Here is a 24,362-nt window from a genome sequence, read left to right as displayed (position 1 = left end):
AGGAAGATGGGAAGGGGATCATTAGTAGGGTGAAGCTCCTGAAGAGTGAGCTAGAAAGTATAGATGCTAATATTAGTCCTTATTCTGACCCAGAAAGAAAAAGAAGATGGAAGTAGATTAAGGGGGTTAGCAGATGTTATTGAGAGTCCAACAGAAAATGGAAACTACAAAGTTTTAGTTGCATCAGTCAGCATTCAGTAAGGTGGATGTGGCAGAATACCTGGGAACTGTGGTTTTCAGAATGTTGGTATATGGTTTAGCCATGGAATCAAGGCTCGGTGAGGGTTGAACTGATGCTAGGAAATGGCTAATAAGTTGGAAGAAAATGGAGTGATTCATTGAATCAGAAAGTAAATGTTGGTAGTAAGTTAGAACAGTGATTCTCAGCCTTGGTTGCCCATTGAAATACTGCTGCTCTGTTCCCATCCATAGAGATTTTGATATATTGATTTGGGATTGCTAGGATTTTTTAAGGCTTTGCGGGTGGTTAATATGCAGCCGAGGTTGAGAATCACTGAGAGCATCAGTATGTTAGGACAGTAGTTTTTAAAATGAGTTTTTAAGCAGTGGAACCTCTGCAAATAAATTTCACAAGGAAGCCCACTTTGTAAAACTGATAAAAGCAGAGCTGCAGCAGGGTGGAGGCCTTGGATCCTACTGAACTCTATTCTGTCCATCTCCTAACAGCCCTCTCCAAGGGCTCTACAAAACAGAATGGGAAAATTACTAGATGAGAGATTGTGGTCAAAGAGTAAGCTTTTAAGTGAGAGTTTGATTTTTATTTAATTTTAAATTTTTTTTTAAGTGTATTTGTTTTGAGAGAGAAAAAGTATGCAAATTGTGTAGGGACAAAGAGGGAAGAGAGAGAATCCCAAGCAGGCTCCACACTGTCAGCACAGAGCCCAACGTGGGGCTCAGTGTCCCAGACTGTGAAATCATGACCTGAGCCGAAACCAAGAGTTGGACACTGAACCGACTGGGCTACTCAGGTGCCCTGGACGAGTTTCATTTTTAAAGGTGTAATAGTTATAAATGTTCAAGACATCTAAGATGTGGCCATGATGATGGATTGGTGACATAGAATGCAAATAAAGATATGAAGTTACACATCAAAGAAATAGGGCTAGGGTTTGGGATTGGTCACAAATTGCTAATAGTTTCTCTAGAACACAAATACAGTTGACCCTTGACCAGTATGGGTTTGAACTGTGCAGGTCCACTGACACATGGAGTTTTTTTTTTTTTTACTATAAATATATTTTTTCTTCTTTATGATTTTCTTTTCTTTAGCTTTATTATAAGAATACAGTAGACAATACAAAAAAAACATTCAAAATGTGTGTTAATCAACTGCTTATGTTGTTGGTAAGGCTTTTTGTGAACAATAGGCTATTCGCAGTTAAATTTGGGAGAAGTAAAAAGTTAAAATGTGGATTTTTCACTGCATGGAGGGGTCAGTGCCCTAACCCCCATATTTTTCAAGGGTCAGCTGTATACAGAACTGAAATAAGAATATAAGATTTAAATTGAAGCTCAGATATAGTAGAGATATACTAGGAAGCATAGTATAGCAAAATAATTTAGACCATAATTGATATATAGAAAACTTTATATATTTAATTCTTTAGATTTGGTATAGTAAAACTGTTTATTTTACTTAAAAGCAAAATTATCTGAAAAGATTAGTTACTTTTTGCATTATTCTCAAAAGGGTAAAATCATGAAGCCTGAGGGCAGTATAGCACACTTGTTAAACAGTGAAATAAGTAGTTTACTTATGTAAAGGGAGTTTTTAATGTATTTCAGACAAAATTTACTGTACCATTAACAGTTACAGTAAAAGACACAAAGGTAAAGATTTAAATAGATGAGTTTTATATTGATACCAAATACTCTGTGGAGTATTGTTCTCTAAATGTGCTAAGTTGTTCCCTTTGGACTTTCTTAAAGGTATAAAGGACCAGATTAATGCAGAACCTTTTAGGAACAGCTGTAAGCCAACAGCAGGTGATCCTGTGGTCTATAGTGACAACATGCTGTGTTCGTTTTTTTTTTTTTTTAATATGGCAAAGTGACTAATCATTGTGCCCTTGTCTAAGGCATGTTTCATCATCTTCAAGCACTTTTTTGGCCAAAGACTTCTAAACATAGAGTGTCCCTAATAAGCTCAGTATTAGATTGAACGAGTCTGATTTGCGGACTATTGGCAGGAGTAGGTGTAATTATTAAATTTACTAAATAATAAAGCAAGGTAGTAAAGTTGGCTTTTTGTCAAATAGCAGTAGTCTTATTAGCAAAAAGTCATCATTTGCAGGGTCAGAGTGAAAGGAGGCTCCAAAGGATTCATTTTGTCCTAATTACAGTTTCACCTATACATATTATGCAAAGCTAATATTTAAAGCATTTGCCAAAATTAACTTCCTCTGCATGTTCTATTGGAGTGCAATGAATCGCAGCAGCTTTTTATGTCTTGCTGCTTTTGTATGCTGTAATAATCTGTAATTATGGGTTTGCTGCAAATGCTGTAGGGTTTGTTTAATCTGACAATCTGAAAAGACAACCCTGAATAGACTTATTTAAATGAATGTTAGTTACACAAAGCCTTAGAAGCATCGATATCTTCATGTTACATTTTCTCACAAGGCTAGTTATTTAGAATTTCATTTTGAATATCTAAATTAGAGAATTTCATATGTTTTCTTTATATCTAAATTGATTTTGAGGAGAGATACATATGTTCCATAGTTCATAACTCAAAATTTTAAATAAAATTGTCCAATTAACAAATTGAGAGATTTTTATCCTTCCATATTTATATATATCCTGAATTTAGACAAGCAGTTTAGGAAAGAAAATGCTGTTACCTACATCTAAAATCTAAATATAGTTTGTAAGTGTTCTCAGTGTTAGTAATTATGACAGATTCGTAAATGAGTTCATTTGAACTGCATTCCCACTGTCTCTTCCTTTGAGAAGAGGATGTATAGGATGGACAGGAACCTAGGACTAGGGTTTTGTTTGGGGGAGAGCTGGCTCATTCTTGCAGTTTATTTATAAGTAAGTTTGAAAAAGGAACTCATAAAACCTGTGATACTTATAATGCTGTCAAAATTGAATGATTTATATTGTTTCTGTTATATTCAACTTTGTATACAAGTTTTCAATTCATCTTTATAAAAAAAATCTGTATTATTCTTAAAGAAAAGTGGTGTTTGAGGTGTTTCATGTGATTTCTCTAAGATCACAGATCAAGCCAGAGGCGAAGTCAGGAATTTTTCTCTGTTTTGTGATGTTTCTATTAAATTATATTCTTTCACTTCTCAAAAATGTTCTACAAAAAAGATTCATTGCTTAGAACAAGTCATATATTTAAGTTTATCACTCAAAAGGAGGAGGACAAAGAAAGAACAGAAAATTCTTTTCATACATCAAAAAATTTGTAATGTCTTTAATTACAATTTTTTATTACAATTTTTCTGTTTGTTTATTTTTGAGAGGGAGAGAGTACAAGCAGGGGAGGGGCAGAGAGAGAGGAATACACAGAATCAGAGCAGGCTCCAGGCTCCAGACTGTCAGCACAGAGCCCAACACGGGGCTCAAACTCACGAACCGCAAGACTATGACCTGAGCTGAAGTCGGACATTCAAACAATTTAGCCACCCAGACACCCCTTTTATTACCATTTAAAATGTGATTAGGTCTTAGTTAGATGAGCTTTTCAATTGATCTGGCCTTTATAGATACTAAGGTATGCTAAATAATACTATCTTGAAGTTACTATACACAGGGAAAAAAAGTTGAATTGTTTCCATATGTCACAGTGATTTGCTAAAAGAAAAGGGCATTTTTTAAAAATGTTTATTTATTTTGAGAACACTAGTGGGGAGGGGCAGAGAGAGGAAATCCCAAGCAAGCTCGTGGCTGTCAGTCGGAGCCCGACATGAGGCTCAACCTCACAAACCATGAGATCATGACCTGAGCCAAATTCAAGACTCAAGACCCTTAACTGACTCAGGCGCCCCAAAAAGGGCATTTTAACAAAAGATAAAAATACGGAAATTAGAGTTGTGGTAAAGATGGAACTAACACTGAACTGGGAAGCAAAGACCTGCCCTGTTCTTTGGTAGACCAATCCCTTAGCTCTTGTGTACCCACTTGTCCTCACGTTCAAAATGATGAGTACTGGCTAAATTGTCTGTAAGGTCCCCAACAGCATGAACTTTCATTGCATTCTAAGTTTTAATGAGGGGAAGGGAAAGCAGACACTACATTCAAGCCACTTCTCTGTTTTTTCATCCAATGACATATCTTTTTACTTGACCTGCATATGGTCTTGAAAAAATGTAGGATTGAATTAAGGTTAATCATTTAGTGTTATCTAGTGTTGAATAGCTGATTTTCAGAACTAGGCGTATTTATAATTGAAGAACAACTCAATATAATTGGAACTTTTTAAGTAAACTGAAAAATATTCATATATATACATGTATGTTGTCATAAAACATGATTGATAATGGAAGAAGATTAAAATTTTGATACTCCAACATTTCAAAGTCAACCAAAGTTCTCTTTTAGAGTTGGAATAATGGCAAAAGATGTTTTTGCTATTAATGGCATAGCAGCTGGTTTCTTGCTGATCTCTGCTTGTAGTCAGTGAGGGCTATGGCCTTGAAAATATAACACTATTCTTTTCTCTTGCTTCTTTTTAAGCATCACATGAGCAGTGCACAAGCTAATGTCCTTACAAACTTTTTTTAATATGAAATTTATTGTCAGATTGGTTTCCATACAACACCCAGTGCTCCTCCCAACAGGTGCCCTCCTCAATACCCATCACCCACCCTCCTCTCCCTCCCACTCCCCATCAACCCTCAGTTTATTCTCAGTTTTTAAGAGTCTCTTATGGGTTGGCTCTCTCCCTCTCTAACTTTTTTTTTTTCCTTCCCTTCCCCCGTGGTCTTCTGTTAAGTTTCTCTGGATCCACATAAGAGTGAAACATATGGTATCTGTCTTTCTCTGTATGACTTATTTCACTTAGCATAACACTTCAGTTCCATCCACATTGCTACAAAAGGCCATATTTCATTCTTTCTCATTGCCAAGTAGTATTCCATTGTGTATATAAACCACAATTTCTTTATCCATTCATCAGTTGATGGACATTTAGGCCAAGGGATACAGGAGTGCTGATGCATAGGGGGACTTGTACCCAATGTTTATAGCAGCACTTTCAACAATAAACTTTTTTTTAAAGTGGAGTTTATTGAGATATAATTTACATAAAATATAATTTATTTTTTTATGTCGGAATTTTACTACATATTATGTTGGTGGTTACACAACTCTGTACAGTTGCCAAAATGCATCACAAAGTACACTTAAAACTAAGGAATTTATGTAGATAGTACTTTGATCATCAGGACATTCTCAAATCTAGATTTATTCTGGCAGATAGGCCATAGTGTTTCCAAATGATTAACTTTCAGAATATAAACAGTGTTCAGACAAGATCACTCTATGACTATGGTAGAACAATATAGAGACACAATCATTCTGTAATCATGTCTATAACTAAGACAACACTGTATGTACACACACATACCAACACACAACTAAACATCCTCTTCTAACATAAATGATGAGTGCTTCCTTACCAATGACAACTCTTCCCCTGTCTCGTAGATGAAAAGTATCAAGACTGTCCCCAACTTCCCGACACCACTCATTTTAGAATTGGCTTCCACATCAACCTGCTTGCAGTCACACTGGCAGTGTTTGGCTAGTGGGCTTTGCCAAGTTATTGTCTCTCTCCACTTCTTCCTTCCTTCCTCCCTTTATTCTGTTTTCTGTCTTCCTTCTCCCCCCACTCTTCCTCCTCCTTCAGGTCCTGCCATTTCATGCCCTTGACTGCTGTATTCTTTGTTTTCTTTTTTTACTCCTTGATATGGATATGCTCCTTATCTATTTGCTTTCCCTAATGTGTGTAAGGAAGGGGAAAAAATGCTTCTGACATCCAACTAACTGGGACCACAATGACCCAAAAGAATATCTTACAAAAATACAATACATAAGCAGGCCCATAAAATATGATTTCCCTGAAAGTTTTCATGGTATATACTGGTTATGTTGATTCACTGTTTAAATTGATCCTGACTCCTAAAGTTTAGTAAAAGATTATTTTCTCTGAAACTTTTACATCATTGATAAAAACCGTAATTAAATGCCATGTTAAGGCATGCAGTTTCTCTGAATCTACTCATGAGATAAGAAATTTATCAGTTGGATTTCATTGGCTTTTTAATCTGTGTACTGAGTGATTTTAAGTGATTTATAAGACTTGTGATCCTTCTTTGCAAGTATGATTTACAGGGGTGCCTGGATGGCTCAGTAGGTTAACCGTCCAGTTCTTGATTTCGGCTCAGGTCATGATCTCACAGTTCGTGAGTTTGAGCCTGGCATTGGGCTTTGCACTGATAGCGCGGAGCTTGCTTGGGATTCTTCTTGCCCTCTCTCTGCCCCTCCTCTGCTCACGCGCTCTCTCTCTCTAAATAAATAAATAAAGCTTTAAAAAAAAGAAAGTGTGATTTCTTTATGAAGGCTTAAGTTTAAATTGTGAATCCATAAGCAAAACTTTGAAAAGGGCTTTTTAAAAAAATTAACAAAACTTCATCAAGAGTTTTCTTCTTTGCCATCATTCTTATAAAACAGAATCTAAATTGAAAATATTTACTCTAATATCTGAATATGATTTTGATAATGTGATGAAATCTCCATTTGTTTTCTAAAAATTTCATTGTTACATGACTTCCTACCTAGGAAGCAGCAGTATCCCCACTCACTTATATTTCTTATTTCTAGTGAAAACTCAGATGCAACAAGGATTAATCTCTATAGCCGCCCGCACTGTTATTACACATCTGGTAAATCACTTGGGCCATTATCCAATGAGTGGTGGTCCTGCTATGTTAACAAGTCAGGTGTGTGAAAATCATGACAATCATTACAGTGAAAGTACTGAACTTTCTCCTGAACTCTTTGAGAGTCCAAATATCCAGTTCTTTGTGTTGAACAATACAACCTTAGTGTCCTGTATCCAGATCAGATCAGAAGAGAGTATACCTGGAGGAGGTTTATCAGCTGGCCTTGCATCAGCCAATTCAAATGTCAGAATCATAGTACGTGATCTCTCCGGAAAATATTCCTGGGATTCTGCCATCCTGTATGGACCACCTCCTGTGAGTGGCTTGTCAGAACCTACATCCCTCATACTTTCATCATCTCGTCAAGAGAAGGCCGAAGAGCCTCCTACATCTAATGAATGCTTAGAAGATATAACAGTAAATGATGGGGTTTCCCTCCCGTTTAAAAGAGGATTTAGAGAAACTGTACCAACTTGGGATACCATAAGAGATGAAGAAGATGTTCTTGATGAGCTTTTGCAATATTTAGGTATAACTAGTCCTGAATGCTTACAGAGAACTGGAATTTCACTTAATATTCCTGCTCCACAACCTGTGTGCATTTCTGAAAAACAGGAAAATGATGTTATTAATGCTATCCTTAAGCAGCATACAGAGGAAAAAGAATTTGTTGAGAAACACTTTAATGACTTAAACATGAAAGCTGTGGAGCAAGATGAACCAACACCTCAAAAGCCTCAGTCAGCATTTTATTATTGCAGATTGCTTCTTAGCATATTGGGAATGAACTCCTGGGACAAAAGGTAAGAATAAAAGAATTTTTTTAACATTAATCTTATTCATCTTTTGATCAAGCATTTTAGTCTCTGTTCTTTTCCTCACTAAATTTTATCTGCCAGTTAGTTGTTTGGCCACTGGACAGATTTCAGATCAGGATTCAAGGGAATAAAAATAAAACTCAATAAATTAACTATTAACATTTTCATAATGAATAGTAGAACTATGACTTAGAAATTATAAAAAATAAAAATAAAAGAAAAAGAAATTATAGCTCATATAATTGAAAGAAATCTTATTTTTCCAACCTTCTTGTAAACTGATAGTAAAAACTATTTTTTCTTATAACGCTTCTGACACCAAACGCGGTTTTCTACACCAGGCAGTTCCAGCACTGACTGGAGTCAGCACAAACAGATTAAGGGCTCAGACCCACAAGTTCTGCCTCCCACTTCAGACAAAAGTTGCAAGTCCATACTTAAAACCAACTAGCTACAAATCAGATAACCACCTATAATGATAATTCACTATAATGACTCATTAAACATTTACTTCTATCTAGGGGTTTATTATAAAGGTTAGTTAAAGGTACAGATGAACATAGAGATGAAGAGGCATGTAGGGTGAAGTCTGAAAGGATCCCAAGTTGCAGGAGCTTCTGTTCCTGTGGAGTTGGGGTCTGCCACCCTTCCAGCACATTGAATTGAGTTGACTAACCGGGAAGCTCTTTGAACCTCATAGTGTAGGGATTGTTACGGAGACCTCTTCATATAGGTATGATTAATTATTACCATTCTCCCTTCCCCATAGGGAGGCTGAAAGTTCCAAGCTTCTTTTTATTTTTATTTTTTTTAAGCTTATTTATTTATTTTGAGAGAGACAGAGTGCTAGCAGGGGAAGGGCAGAGAGAGGGAGAGAGAATCCCAAGCAGGTTTTGTACCAGCAGCACAGAGCCCGATGCAGGGCTCGAACTCACAAATCGTGAGATACGACCTGAGCCGAAACCAGGAGTCGGATGCTTAACCAACTGAGCCGCCTCTGAAGTTCCAAGCTCCTAATCATGGTTTGTGCTTTCATCATGATGTCCAAGCCCTATCCTGAAGTTTTCTAGGAGCCCACCAAGCATCACCTCATCAGAACAAAGATGTTTCTGTTACCAAGGAATTGGAAGGGAATTAGGCACTCTATGTAAGATGTTCCTGTCACCTTCGTCACTCAGGAAATTACGAGAGTTTTAGGAGCTCTGTGTCAGGAACTGGGAGCGGAGCCGAAATACATATTTCTTTTTATGTCACATCAGCCTAACAGGTTTTTTAGAGTGACAGCAGTATGATCTTTTCTTGTTTGTATCAGAGAAATTAACTCAAGATTTAGCATCAAATCAAGAAAAGAATCTTTATTTCATTTTTTTAAATTTTGTTTTCTTACATATATTGTAAAAAACCATGTTAAAAACTTGGAATAAACACAAAGTATTCATGTAAGAGTTAAATGAAAAGGCATTAGATTTAAATCAGAAGAACCAGGTTAGGTCATTTAATCTTTAAGCTTCAGACTATAAGTTGAGGAAATAACTCTCATCTCACATGAATATGAGAATTAAATTAGATAATGTACATAAAATGCCAAAATTGTACACTAGTGTAAAGCATTACTGTACATTTGATTTTTAAAATTTCTGATACTAAAAGCTGTAGGGAAGTGGAAGAAGCAGCATTGTTTAATGTATTGTTTTTGTTCAATTTGCAGTAAGAGGGGAGCTCAAGTATCACTGGATGAATAAATCTTAAGAGTAATTTAAATGCAGGTGAAGCTTTGAAATGGAGTTCTACTTGATTGACCAGTGTTTATAATCTTACTTAATTTAAATCCTTCCGTTTATTAGAAGGGAGTATCCTCTACCTTATGGGAAAGGCATTTTGTCAGGAACACAATTTGTCTGATGGTATGTCCAAACGTAGTAATGCACTCACAGGAGTGCACTCTATTCTCTTTTACTATAGGATGGTCCATATTCTGTCTCATAAAAAAATTAAAGGTGGGAAGCTATATTTTGCCACAGCAAACATTGATTTGATGAATATAATTTGTACATATTTAGCACCTATAGAACCAATTTGGTGAAATTTCTACATTGCTTCATAGTGTAAAAAATACCCATAAGGTAAAACAAGAAAGCAAAGCAAATTCCATCTGGATTACTTGGTAATCCATATGCTTACTTGGTAATGATTTAGATTTTGTGAGTATTTTATTTCTCATTAGGAACAGCTTTCTTACATATTTTTAGGGAACTCTTAAGGAACCTACAAATATTTTTGTCCATTTTTCTGGATATGAGCTTTATAAGCTTCTGCAAGGAAAAATTGAAGTGACCAATAGATAATGTTCCACTAACAGAAATCTGTGAAGGCCTAAGTAGAAATAATGACCTATATTCTTTACATTTCTTTTAGGGTCTGTTCTCCTTTGTGTTAGAAGTATGAAAAGGCAAGAAAAGTGTTTAAGAGTTGCATGAGTAGAGTGGAAAGTATTTCCGGGACTGTCATGTTGTTCACTGCAAAGGTGATGAAAATGTTTATAAATCTCTCTGTTTAGGAGGAGCTTTCATCTCCTGAAGAAAAATGAGAAACTACTGAGAGAACTTAGGAACTTGGATTCCAGACAGTGGTAAGTTGTTGGAGAACCTTCAAATATATAACTAGCAACTGTCAGCTATTTCTCTTTATGTGTGAATAATACTGTATTGTTGATTTCTAACTTTCTGAGAAGAACTACATTTCATTTATTTATACCTTTCAGTAATAAGCTTTTTGAAGAAAGTTCAGGGCTATGTTAAAGTATTTGGTATCTCGGAATTGTTTACCCTTTTTTATGCATTTCAGAATTCTTTTGATTGCAGAAATCTAATTGAAACTATAAAATGTCCTTTGGTTTTCCTGTATGTAGATATTCCAAGTATACCCTTTTTGATTAGTCTCAGAGGTCTCAAGTGAAATGACTGGTGAATACAAGCTAGTACATACTAAAAATATTAATGGAACAAAGATGGATGTAGGTTATTATATTGCTATAAATCTGATTTCTGATTAAGCTCTTGGATTATGTGCCCATTTACATGTAGGTTTTGATATGTAAAACTCTTACATCATTATTTTAATGGTATCTAGGTTCTTGATGCATATGGGATGTATATGGACAAGATTTCTGGGAAACCAGTGCTAGAAATTGCAGAATATCACTTAACTGGAATTCCTATAAGGTTGACATGTATATGTGCTACTTTCTTTTCTAGACTCAAAAAATAAAATTTATGGGTAAGTGCTTTGGGGCAGTATAACTAGAAATACATTAATAAAGCGATGCTTTGAATGTTACCATTACTCAGAATGCCTGTATTTCTGAGATCTCAAATCCACAACCTACTTAACATCCATTTCTCACTCTCTCACATCTTTGTCAGCTGCTGTTTTGTACTTTCATGTTTCCAGTTTTTTGCTTTTTCTGTTTCCACGGTCAGTCTGCCACCAACCTCTGATTTCACTTGCCCTGTCCAGCTAATTTGCACGTTGTCAACTATAAAAATACCATTTCTGGCATTTTCAAAACTACTCTTCCATTTAAGTTTATATATGTAGGTATGTAGATAATCAATATATATATTAATTCCAATCAGTTCTCCAATTGGAATCATTCTTAACATCTACTTTCTCTACTCCTAGGCAGAGGTATATTACTAGAGAAAATGATCAAACCATTGTGATATAGGAGTTAGTGTAGATTCATGCTCCTTAACTTCATCAATACCTTCTCTACTGTTCGGCAAATTTCTTATCCCTTGTTTACTTCTTACCTTGTTTCTCAGAGTAATTATTATAAACTGCTTCTTTGTTTTTTAAGCCCTTCCTTATAGTCAAATGATCATCTCTATTCTAACCTCATTAAGGATTCAATTCAATTGTTTGACCTCTTATATAAAAGTCTGGTAGAACAATAGTTCCTAACCTTTCTTCTTCCTCCACACATTCACATTTTAACACACATTAGTCACATCTCATAAATTAAATTCAGTGATTCTGACGATTAAGGAACTAATTTGAATCAAGCCAACCACATGCCATCATTATTCTATAGGAATGCATAGTAAAGATAATTCATTCCTTTCCCATATCAAACAACTCTGACTTATAACTTCCTCTCTTTAAAATTCCTTTTTTTTTTAAAATCTGTTTATTTTTGACAGAGAGACAGAATCTGAAGCAGGCTCCAGGCTCTTGAGTTGTCAGCAGAGTCTGAGGCCGGGCTCCAACCCGCCAACCCTGAGATCATGACCTGAGCCAAAGTCGGACACTTAACCAACTGAGCCACCCAGGCGCCCCTCGCTTTAAAATTTCTGTATTGAGCCATCTTTTCTTGCTCACCTTCAGTTTCAGAAAAGCCTTTTCCCCCCATATGTACTTCTACTTACTACCTTTTCTGACTGCTCTAGGATCTTCAAAAAGTTATCCATCTTTATCTTGTATTTCTACTTACCCTTTACCATCAGCACACCTGTTACTTTCCTTTAAACAGAACTTCTCAGTTACCATCCTTTGAAGCTACAGTCTATCTTTTTTATGCCTTTTACTACCAAATTTTATGAGAAAATAGAATCTTTACTCAATTCTTTGGTTTTTGTTGTTCTTAGCTTTTCTTAGAATAATCTTTTAAAAATAATGTTTCATTTCTCTGGTTATTATAGAAAATATACAATAGAAAAATAAACAATCTACCAGTAAAGCCTTGGATTGCAAGTAACTTGTTCTTTGAGTGTTCCACAAGATGAGCAAACATTTATAATAAATTTTAACTTGATAAATGAGCCAGTGGTTCTTGAAATTGGCTTTAATATACGAGTGCTTTGGATTGCAAGCATGTTTCCAGAACAAATTATGATCACAAACCAAGGTTTTACTGTATTTATAACACTATTCTTAACATTTGTTTATGTAATTTTTCTCTTTTTTGATAGACATACATTTGATTTGTTTGTTTTAAAAAACTGGAATCACAGTAATATATATGTACATAGTAAGTTATCTTTTAAAAAGGACTTTATCATTGGGGTGCCTGGGTGGCTCAGTCCGTTAAGCATCCAATTCTTGATTTCGGTGCAGGTCACGATCTCACAGTCATGAGATCAAGCCCTGCGTCAGGCTCCTTGCTGAGCATGGAGCCTGCTTGGGATTCTTGCCCTCTGCCCCTACCCCCAGCCTCTCAAAATAAATAAACATTTAAAAAAATAAACATTTTTAAAACAAAATAAATAAACATTTAATAACATTTATTTTTTAAAATAAAACATTTTTTAAAACTTTATCATATTGTGAGCATTTTCCTCAACCATTTTGATATTTTTCAAAAATAATTTTTTATGGTGCCAAGTTCTGTGATTATTGGACATTTAAGTTGTTTTTAGTATCATGCCCTAGGATAGATTTCTAGAAATAGAATTATTACTTCAAAGCATAAGAACTTACTTCAGGTCATATATATTGCAAAACCACCTTTCACTAAGTACTAATTTCTACTCCTACCAACACTGTATAAGAATACTTATAGAAATTCTACTTGGCCAACACAAGGTGTTAATCACATTTCTAAATCTTTCCTAGCTTGAGAGGCAGGTCATGGTATCTCTTTAATTTATAGTTCTTTATTAGTAACAAAGTTAATATTTTTCATGTATTTGTAACAAATTTTACTCCTTCTTAGTGTCCTTTTTCTATTTAAAGTGGAATTTTTCTAACCTGTAAGAGCTCTCTTACATATATGGTTATATAAGGATTAACTTTCGTACTTATTGTGGGAGTTTTCCCAATTAGTTGTTTGGCTATCAGTTTTCAACAATTTCACATTGTTTAACATACAGGTTTTTCATTTGTATGTAATTATGTCTCTCAGTCTTTTTTCTTTGGATTTTTTTCAATTGTTTAATCATACTTCAAGAATTAATTCTGTCTTGAAATCAGTTAAACATTCTATTATATTTCCTTCTAGATCCATAGTTACTTGTTGGAGTGGTAATTATTTTACATTTAATTCTTTATTTCTTCTGGAATACGTTTTAGTTTATGCAGTAAGAAATGAATATTGGAGAATAGTCTTTCTCTGTAATTTGTTGGTAATATATACCTTTCCCATTGATTTAATGTTTCCTTTGTCAAATAGTAAGCTGTGTATTTCAAAACTATCTGTTCATTTCTTTTGATTTTTCTATGAATTTTGTGCAGATGTTAGTGTTTCACTTATTGTAGCTTTATATTTTAATATCTGATAGGCCCAGTCTTCTTCCTCACCCTCCTCATACATATGCTTCTTTTCTTAGATATTTTCACCTGTTTATTCTTCTAGATACATGTTAGAATTAGGCTGTTGTTTTCCAGAAAAAAATCTCATTGATATTTTGCTTTGATATGCAATAAAACTTTCATATAGAAAGAATAAGCACATTTGTTATCATTCTTCCCATTAGTAATCATGGCATGTTTTTCATTTATTCTGGGGCCCAGACATTACTTTTAGGGTTATTTTATTGCTGTGATGCTATTCTAAAATTTTTTTTAACATTTGTTTATTTTTGAGAGACAGAGAGAGATAGAGCACAAGCAGGGCAGGAGCAGAGAGAGAGGGAGACACAGAATCCGAAGCAGGCTCCAGGCTCTGAGCTGTCAGCACAGAACCCAATGCGGGGCTCGAACTCACAGACCGCGAGATCATGACCTGAGCTGAAGTCAGCCACTTAACCAACTGAGCCACCCAGGCGCCCCTGCTGTGATACTATTCTAAATAGAATTTATTTCCCATTATATTTTGCTATCCAGATACTTTAGTGAATTCTCTTATTTATTTTAAACATTTTATAGTTATCTCAGTCTTAGGATCTGTCTAGGTATATAATTATCTACAAATAATCTCTTTTCTAAGAGTTATGCCTGTTTTTGTTTATATCATGTTTTATTACATTGACTAGAACTTGCACTACAGTGTTCAGTAGTTATTGTAAGAGAGAGTGGACATCCTGTTAAAGGAATCTTTTTCAGCATCTATTCAAATTTTCATATAGTTTTGCTTTCTTAACTAATTGATGTACTTTAAAACCACTACATTGATAATACTAAGTAATTCTTGCATTCTTGGGATAAACCCTACTGGGTCATTTGACTTCCTGTTATGTTAAATATACTACATTTTCATTTTGAATTAGTGTATAGTCCACTTCTAAGCATATTCTATGTTTAAATTTTTATCTGTTCTTATTATGTTTTTAGAATTAAGGCTATAGCCAGGTTCATGAAATGAATATTATCTGTTGTTTGAAAATTTAGAACAATTAGTAAAATTTCTAATTCTTCCCATTTGTCTCGTTATTAGTCTCTTGGTTTTCTTTTAGCTCTTGGGTCATTTTCAATGTATTTTATCTTTTTGGTTTTTTACAAAACTCTTTTTCATTGAGACTTTCAAAACGTATACTAGCAGGTAATAGTATCATAATTCTGTCCTATTCCTTTTCTCCTTTTATTTTTGTTGGACTTTTCTCTTTTTAAAAAATTAATTAATTTATGTATTCCCATATTATCCCTTCAAAGTTTTTCAACCTGGCTTTATTGAGATAGAATTGACATACAATATTTTGTTAGTTTATGGTTTAAACGTAATGATTTGTAAATATACATATTGCAAAACGATTACCACAATAAGGTTAGTTAACACATCTATTTTAGTTACATGTTACAATTATTTTTTGTAATGAAAACTTTAAAAAACCCTCTCTCTTAGCAACCTTTAAATATATAGTACGGTACTGTTAACTATAGTTAGCATGCTGTACATTACTTCCCCCGAATTCATCTTACAACTGGAAGTTTATGCCCTTTGACCACCTTCACCAATTTTGCCCCTTACCCCCTCCCCACCCCTGGAACCAATCTGTTCTCTGTTTCTATGAGTTCAGTATTTCAGATTCCACATATAAGAGAGAACATACAATATTTGTCTTTCTTTGACTTATTTCACTTAGCATAATGCCCTCAAGGTTCATCTAAATTGTCACAAATGGCAGGCTTTCCTTCTTTTTTTTATGGCTGAATTCCATTATTTAGTTGGCTCTTGAACAACACGGGTCAGGGGCACCAACTCTCCCCACTCCTGTCCTCGTGCAGTTGAATGTCTGTATACAGCTTTGACTCCCCCAAAACTTAACTACTAATAGCCTGATGTTGACCAGAAGCTTTACTGATAGCATAAACAGTCAACTGACATATGTGTTATATGTTGTATGTGTTATATATTGTACTCTTTAAACTATAGGAAAAACGTTAACTGAGAAAATCATAAGGAAGAGAAAATATATCTATAGCACTGCACTGTATTTATTGAAAAATTTTTGTTTATAAGTGGACCCACACAGTTCAAACCCCTGTTGTTCATGGGTCAACTGTACATGTATACCACATTTTCTTAATCCATTCATCTGTTGATGGACAGGTTGTTTTTCACACATTGGCTATTATAAATAATGCTGCAGTGAACATGGGGATGCAGATATCTCTTCAAGAGAGTAATTTTGTTTCCTTTGGATATATACCCAGAAGTGGGATTGCTGGATTATGGAGTAGTTCTGTTTTTAATTTTTTGAAGAACCTCCATACTGTTTTCCATAATGGCTGCATCAATTTACATTCCCACCAACAGTGTACAAGGGTTGTCTCTTTTGTACATCTTTGCCAGTACTTGTTATCTCTTGTCTTTTTGATGATAGCTATTCTAACAGTTGTGAGGCGGTATCTCCCTGTGGTTTTGATTTGCAGTTCCCCAATAATTAGTGATGCTGAACACCTTTTCATGTACCTGTTGGCTATTTGAATATCCCCTTTGAAAAATATCTCTTTGAGTCCTTGGCCATTTTTCTTAGGTCCTCTTTTCTTTTTTTGCCCACTTTAATTGCATTACTTGTTTTATTACTGTTGAATTGTATGAGTTACTAATATTTTGAACACTAACCCATTATCAGATACATATATATAATTCGCAAATATTTTCTTCCATTTCGTAGGTTCCCTTTCCGTTTTATCATCTGTTCTGCTATGCAGAAGCTGTTTAGTTTGACGTAGTCCCACTTGTTTGTGTTGGTTTTGGTTTGGAGTTTTGGTTTTGTTGCTTGTGCTTTCATATCTAAAAAAAATCACTGCCAAGACCAATGTCAAAGAGCTTACCTTCTATTTTTCTTCTAGGAGTTTTATGTTAAGTCTTTGATCCATTTCATGTTAGTTTTTGTGAGTGGTATAAGGTAGGAGTCCAGTTTCATTCTTTTGCATGTGAATATCTGTTTTTCTCCATACCATTTATTGAAGAGACTATCTTTTCTCCATTGAGTATTCTTGGATCCCTTGTCAAATATTAGTTGACTATTTATGCATCGGTTTATCTCTGGGTTGTCAGTTCTGTTCCATTGATCTTTGTTTTTATTACAATACAATTTGATGACTATAGTGTTGTAATATAATTTGTAATCAGTAAGTGTGATGCCTCTAGCTTTGTTATTCTTTCTCAGAATTGCTTTGACTATCTTGGGTCTTTTGTGATTCCATATGAATTTTAGTATAGTTTTTCTGTTTCTGTGAAAAATGCCATTGGGTTGATAAGGATTACAGTGAATCAGTAGATTACTTTGGATCAAATGAACATTTTAATACTAATCCATGAACCACAGGTTATCTTTCTCTTTATTTGTTTCTTCAATATCTTTCATCAATGTCTTAAAGTTTACATTATGAAAACCTTTTATCTTGGTTAAATTTTTTCCTAAGTAAATTTTTTGGATGCTATTATAAATGAGATTTTCTTTATTTCTTTGGCAGATAATTCAATGTTAGTATATAGAAAAATGACTGATTTTTGTATCCTACATTTTTATTGAATTTGTTTACTAGTTCTAACAGTTTTTTTATGGAGTCTTCTGGATTTTCTTATAAGGTCATGTCATCTACAAAAGGAGATAATTGTATTACTTTCTTTCCAATTCAGATGCTTTCTATTTCTTTTTCTTGCTTGATTGCTCTGGCGAGGACTTCCAGTACTATATTGAGTAAGAGTGATGAGTGTGGGCACCCTGATCTGTTCCTGTTCTTAGGAAAAAATCTTTCAGTTTTTCTCTGTATGATGGTAGCTGTGAGCTTGTCAGATAAGGCCTTAATTATGTTAAGGTGCATTCCTACTCTGTCCAGTTTGTTGAGAGTGTTTGTCATGAATGGATATTGAATTTTGTCAAATTCTTTAGCTGCATCTATGGAGATGATTGTGTGAATTTTATCTTTTATTCTGTTAATGTGATGTGTTACATCTATTGATTTGCATGTGTTGAACCATCCTGGCATCCAGAGGATGAATCTTACTTTATCATGTTGTTTGATCCTTTAATGTACTGTTGAATTCTGTTTGCTAGTATTTTGTTGAGAATTTTTGCATCTGAACTCATGAGATGTTGGCCTGTAATATTCTTTTCTTATAGTATTCTTAACAAGCTTGGGTATCAAGGTAGTGCTCTCCTGATAAAATGAATTTGGAAGTATTCCCTCCTTTTCACTTTTGTGGAAGAGTTTGAGAAGGATTGGTATTACTTCTTTAATTATTGAGTAGAATTCACAGTGAAACCATCTGGTACAGGGCTTTTCTTTGTTGGAAGGTTTTTGATTACTGCTTCCATCTGCTTACATGTTTAGACTTTCTGTTCTTTGATAATTAAGTCTTGGTAGGTTTTACATTTCTAGGAACTTACCATTTCTTTTAGGTTGTCCAATCGTTTGGCATATAGTTGTTTATCATAATCTCTTACGATCATTTGCATTTCTGCGGTATCAGTTGTAATATCTCCTCTTTGTTTATAACATTCATTCAGGTCCTCTTTTTTGTGGTTTATTTAGCTAAAGGTTTTCCAATCTTGTTCATATTTTCAAAGAACCAGCTCTTGGTTTTGATCATTTTTTCTGTTTTCCTATTCTTTATTTCATTTATTTCTGCTCTAGTTTTTATTGTTTCCTTTCTTCTGTTAACTTTAGGCTTAGTTTATTCTTCTTTTTCTAGTTCCTTTAGGTGTAAAGTTAGGTTATTTGAGATCTCTTTTCTTTTCTTTTTTTTTATTTTAGAGAGAGAGAGCACAAACAGGGGAGAGGGGCAGAGGGGGAGAAAGAGAGAATCTTAAGCAGGCTCTGTGCTCAGCGCAGAACCCAGCGTGGAGCTCAGAGCTCAATCCCATGACCCCAGGATCATGACCTGCACCAAAATCAAGAGTCAGACGCTCAACTGACTGAGCCACCCAGGCGCCTCTCTTTTTTCTTGATGTATGTATATATCACTATAAACTCCCCTCTTGAAACTACTTTTGCTGCATTCTATAAATTATGGTTTGTTGTATTTCCTTTTTTGTTTGTCTCAAGATATTTTTAATTTCCCTGTTGATTTCTTTTTTGACCCATTGGTTGTTTAGGAGTGTGTCATTTAGTTTCCATGTATTTGTGAATTTTTCAGCTTTCCTCCTGTTTATTGATTTCTAGTTTAATTCCTTTGTGTTTGGAAAAGATACATGATATAAGATTTCTATCTTCTTGAATTTGTTGAGATTTGTGTTCCAGCACATGATCTGTTCTAGATCGTGTTGGCCTGTAATTTTCCATGTGCACTTGAGAAGAATGAATGTGCACTTGAGAAGAATATATATTCTGCTACTGTTGGACAGAATGTTCTATATATATCTGTTAAGTCTGTTTGGTCTGTAGTACTGTTCAAATGTACTTTCTTGCTTGATTTCCTGTCTGGATGATTGTTCATTGTTGAGAGTGGGGTGTTAAAGTCCCCAGCTGTTACTGTATTGCTGTTTATTTCCCTTTACTGTTACTATTTGCTTTATATAGTTAGATGCTTCAGTGTTGGATGCATAAATATTTATAATTGTTTTGTCTTGACGGATGGACCCATTTATGGTAGTGACTTTCTTTTTTTTTTTTTTACCGTTTTTAACACACAGTCTACAAATATAGCAACCTTTGCTTCTTTTTGTTGTTTTACCATTTGCTTAAGATATTGTTTTCCATCCCTTCATTTTCATACTCTGTGTTGTGTTGTCTGTAAAGCTAAAATGAGTCTCTTGTAAGCAGCATATCATTTGGAACTCACTTTTTTTTTCTGATCTATTCAGCCATTCTGTCTTTTGATTGGCAAATTTAATTCATTAACATTTAAAGTAATTATTGAGAGGTAAAAACTTACTAATGCCATTTTTTCATTGTTTCCGTTTTGTAGATAGTTTGTTTTTTGCTTTCTCTACTGGTGTCTTCATTTGTGATCTGAAGACTTTTTAGAGTAGTATGTTTGAGTCCTTTGTCATAATTTTTTGTGTATCTACTACAGGATTTTCCTTTGTGGTTACCATGAGGCTTATATAAAATATGTTATATTTATAATGTCTTATTTGAAGCTGATTAGAACTTGATAGGTAGCATACTGAAACTTTAGATTTTTACTTCTTCCTTGCATTTTAGGTTATGATGTTACTACAGTTTATATATTTTTTATATTGTGTATCCAATAACAAATTATTATGTTTATGATTTTTAAACATTTTCTAACTTTTAAACTAGAGTTGTAATTAATTATGTACCATGATTACAGTGGGCTTTCTTGTCTTGATACACATAATCTACTTAATCTTTCCAAAGAAACAGTTTCTCATTTATTATATTCTATTAGGGTTTTTTTTAGAAGGGAGAGCCCTTTTTTTTTAAATTTATTTATTTATTTTGAGAGAGAGCCAATGGGGGCCAAGAGAGAGGGAGAGAGAGAATCTCAACCAGGCTTGGCACTGTCAGCAGGATGGAGAGCCCCATGTGGGGCTCCAACTCACAAACCATGAGATCATGACCTCAGCTAAAATCAAGAGTTGGACACTTACCTGACTGAGCCCACCAGGCACCCCTATGTTCTATTTTTTAACTCATTAATTTTTGTTTATTATTTCTTAATTTATAAGTTTTATATTGTTCTTTTTCTTCTAGAATTGAATGTTATTTGTCTTAGTTTTATTATTTTTTTATTATTTTATTTTTTTGTTCAATATATGAAATTTATTGTCAAATTGGTTTCCATACAACACCCAGTGCTCATCCCAAAAGGTGCCCTCCTCAATACCCATCACCCACCCTCCCCTCCCTCCCACCCCCCATCAACCCTCAGTTTGTTCTCAGTTTTTAAGAAGTTTTATTATTTTTTAACAATGAAATAGTCTTAGGTTATAAAATTTTTCTGAGTATATAGCTCCTATCGATTTTTTTTAGCCTCAGTTTAAACATTTTTTTTTTTAAATCCTTTCCCTAAACTACCCCTAACTCTTTACCTTCTCCGTAGTCATGTTTGGACCTTCGATGTGCTCTCACAGACCCCTGTAACACTTCCTTGTCATAGCATTTATCACACCATATTATTATTATTTCTTAGATATTTTTATTACTTCTTTCCAAGATAGTTATAATAACTCTCTAGGTAATCTGTGAGTTCTTGTATCCTAACTCTTCCCCATGATAATTTATCTTTGGTACTAGATGGTCAAGTCCTTGAGGGCAGGAATCATATCTCTTTTGCTGTCTTGCTCATCATGTGTTCTCAGACCTCACTGCTCTACAGAAACTATCCTTCTGAAGGTTAGTATCCTGACCATCAAGTCTAAAGTTTTCTCAGTCCTCACCAGGCCCTTTGATTTATCTGATTAACTAAATTTAGTTAATTTAATAAGCATTTTAAAAGATTTAAAAGATTACAGCAGTTAGATTTACAAAATAATTGATTACAAAGCACAGAGTTCCCACACACCCTCTTTCCTCCTTCACATAATTTTCTCTGTCTCTTGTATCCTTGTGGTAACATTTGTTAAAATTGCTAAAACAATATTGGTATATTATTATTAACGGAAGTCCATAGTTTACATGAAGAGTTCATTCTCTGTGTTGTACATTGTATGCATTTTGACAAATTAGTAACACGTGTCCACCATTACAGTATCCTATATAATAGTTTCACTGCCCTAAAACCCCCCTGAGTATTATATCCCCTAATTTAATACTATTGTCTCTTCTCTAAAATGTTCTTCTCCCCTGGCTTCTGTAACACTATAATTACCTTGTTCAACTCCTAGTTTTCTATTATTCCAAGTTTGTCTTCACTGGTTCATCTTTTACCTCCTAACCCCGTAACATAGCTATCCCTCTCATTGTGATATCTCTCATACCTTCTCAACCCCATTCTTGCCATGTACTCCTCCTATCTCTCAATTCTCAGTCATAATTTTGCAGCTGCCTGTTACAGATTTTTACCTACTTCCTCATTACCATTTCAAAGTCACCATTTCATTGCCAAATCAAATCCTCTCATAATTTTCTTGGTTATGTTTAGAAATATCGTATCAGTCACCTAAACTTGACCATTTCCTTTCCCTTGCCCTTCCTCTGTCTCTCCTTTGCTTCTCTTGCCTCCAACCCCTTGATTCATGTTCTTATTACTTTTAAGAGAGTGTTAGAAGGTGGGGGAGTGGGGTGGTAAAGTATCCCCCAAATTAACAAGGCCCTTTGGGAATGGAAAACAAAGCAGGCAACTCCACACAGTTTACACAGAATTTTGGGGGGGTAACTTACTGACACGGGGGATCAGGCAGAGGACAGTCCACAGCAGCTGCATAGTTATTCTCTGCAAAGTCCAGACCTTAGTCCACAAATTTTATAGAACGAAGAGACATGCAGTAGGGCATTGTAGTGAGATCAGAGGGTTCACAAGCCCTTAGATTGTTTGCATGCACCTGGTTAACAGCTAACCTTTAATTAGACCTCATGATACCACCTGTGCATCAGGGAAGGGAAAGACAATGTTCTCTCTAACAGATTCATGAGAGGCCAAAACAAGCCATCTCAGCCTTGGCAAGCATTTCTAAGGAATGTCTATTAACCTCCAAGGGGCCCTGAACACATAGCCACAAGCAAACATGAGTAAGATAGTGAGCCAAAGATGGAGCAAGTATTGAGAGTTATAACAACTCTCTTAAGTATAGGCTCTCATCTCCTGACTTCCCCATCTAAACAGTCCTCACCACCAGAATAATATTTCTAAAGTAAAATTTTGATTTTTTTTTCCTTACTGTCTTTCTAGTGCGTGGACTAGACTCTTTAGTCCAGAGCTCAGTTCATACTAGCCAGTCTTGGCTGTTCATGGTTCTTTATGTTACCTTATGCTCTTCTACTTCTTGGCTCCTGCTATACTACTACTTGTCTTATATATACCTTGACTATATGGGGGACATCTTACTTGAGAAAGCATAGGCATTTTTTTTAATACTCTATACCAAATGGATGCATGCCATTTATTAGTTTGCTTTTTTAAAAAAGAAACAACAGTTTCCTTTCTTTTTTCAATACAGTGGGTTCAAATAAATTCACTCTATGTGACATTAAAATGAATTTTGAGCTATTTCTCAAGAAACCGGTAGACAAACCTGATTACAGGCACACCTCATTTTGCTGTGCTTTAGTTTATTTCACTTCGCAGTTACAGCCATTTTTACATAGTGAAGGTTTGTGGCAACCCTGTGTCAAGCAAGTCTGTCAGCACCATTTTTTCCAACAGCATTTGCTCACTTTATGTCTGTCTGTCACATTTCGGTAATTCTCGTAATATTTCAAACTTTTTCATTATATTTGTTATGGTGATCCATTATCAGTGGTTATACAGCTTGCTGAAAGTTCAGATGATGGTTAGCATTTTTAGTAATAAAGGTTTTTTTTAATTGAAGTATGTACTTTTTTAGACATAATGCTATTGCACACTTAATAAACTATGATATAGTCCAAATGTAACTTAGAAATGCACTGAGAAACAAAAAAAAATCCACTTGACTTTATTGCTACATTCACTTTATTGTAGCCTAGAACTGAACCTGCAGTATCTCTGAGGTACACTTGTACTTGTCTGATGAACTAGGGAGAAAAAATGAAAAGTTACATTATTTTTCATAAAATGTTTATTATGAGAGAAAGTAATGTGCACATGCAGGATAAGGTAAGAAGCAGAGAAGGCCGGGGGGAGGGGGAAGGGCATGGGTAGAATCCCAGGCAGGCTCTGCACTGCAGAAGCCAGTGTGGGGCTTGATCTCACAAACCATGAGATCATGACCTGGGCCAAAATCAAGAGTTGGACACTTACCCAACTGAGCCACCCAGGCACCTCAAAAAAGTTACATTGGTTATACTCTTATCTCCCTAGACTATTTATAGATCTTTTATTTTCTTTGACTAGATTAACTGATTCCTGTTCCTCATGGTTGAACCACTGGATTTTTTTATTTCAAATCTCAGAATTTATATTATTATTTCTATTGCAGTGTATATGTAGGGATTCAGAAGTGCTTATAACTTAGCAGACTTTGCTTTGAATTTTCCAGTAGTAAGCTCATAATACTTCGTTAGTGCTATGCGTATTCTTATATGGTCACACAGAAGTTGCAAGTTCATTAATTTTTTTTTCTGGTACCTTATTGTTCATTTCTGTGGTATATATTAAGCTAATGTCAATATACCAAACATTTTAGCAGCA

The 24,362-nt window shown here is 34.8% G+C and overlaps 1 protein-coding gene across 7 annotated transcripts in view; it reads left to right on the top strand.

Moving 5' to 3' along the window:
• Positions 1-24,362, top strand: part of RALGAPA1 (Ral GTPase activating protein catalytic subunit alpha 1) — a 264,118-nt gene that overhangs the window by 165,827 nt on the left and 73,929 nt on the right. For 6 of the 7 annotated variants that reach the window (XM_027065594.2, XM_053224366.1, XM_053224367.1 and 3 more), the window contains 2 exons: positions 6,859-7,723; positions 10,296-10,367. In XM_027065594.2, the coding sequence (XP_026921395.2) occupies positions 6,859-7,723; positions 10,296-10,367 (937 nt within the window). Of the gene's footprint in view, positions 1-6,858; positions 7,724-10,295; positions 10,368-21,328; positions 21,428-24,362 lie in introns of all 7 variants that reach the window. The other variant, XR_008299366.1, reaches the window with a different exon arrangement.

The sequence above is a fragment of the Acinonyx jubatus genome, chromosome B3, assembly GCF_027475565.1.
Source record: "Acinonyx jubatus isolate Ajub_Pintada_27869175 chromosome B3, VMU_Ajub_asm_v1.0, whole genome shotgun sequence".
Lineage (NCBI taxonomy): Eukaryota > Metazoa > Chordata > Mammalia > Carnivora > Felidae > Acinonyx > Acinonyx jubatus.
The sequence above is the reverse complement of the archived record's forward strand: the minus strand, read 5'-3'. Positions and strand labels throughout refer to the sequence as shown.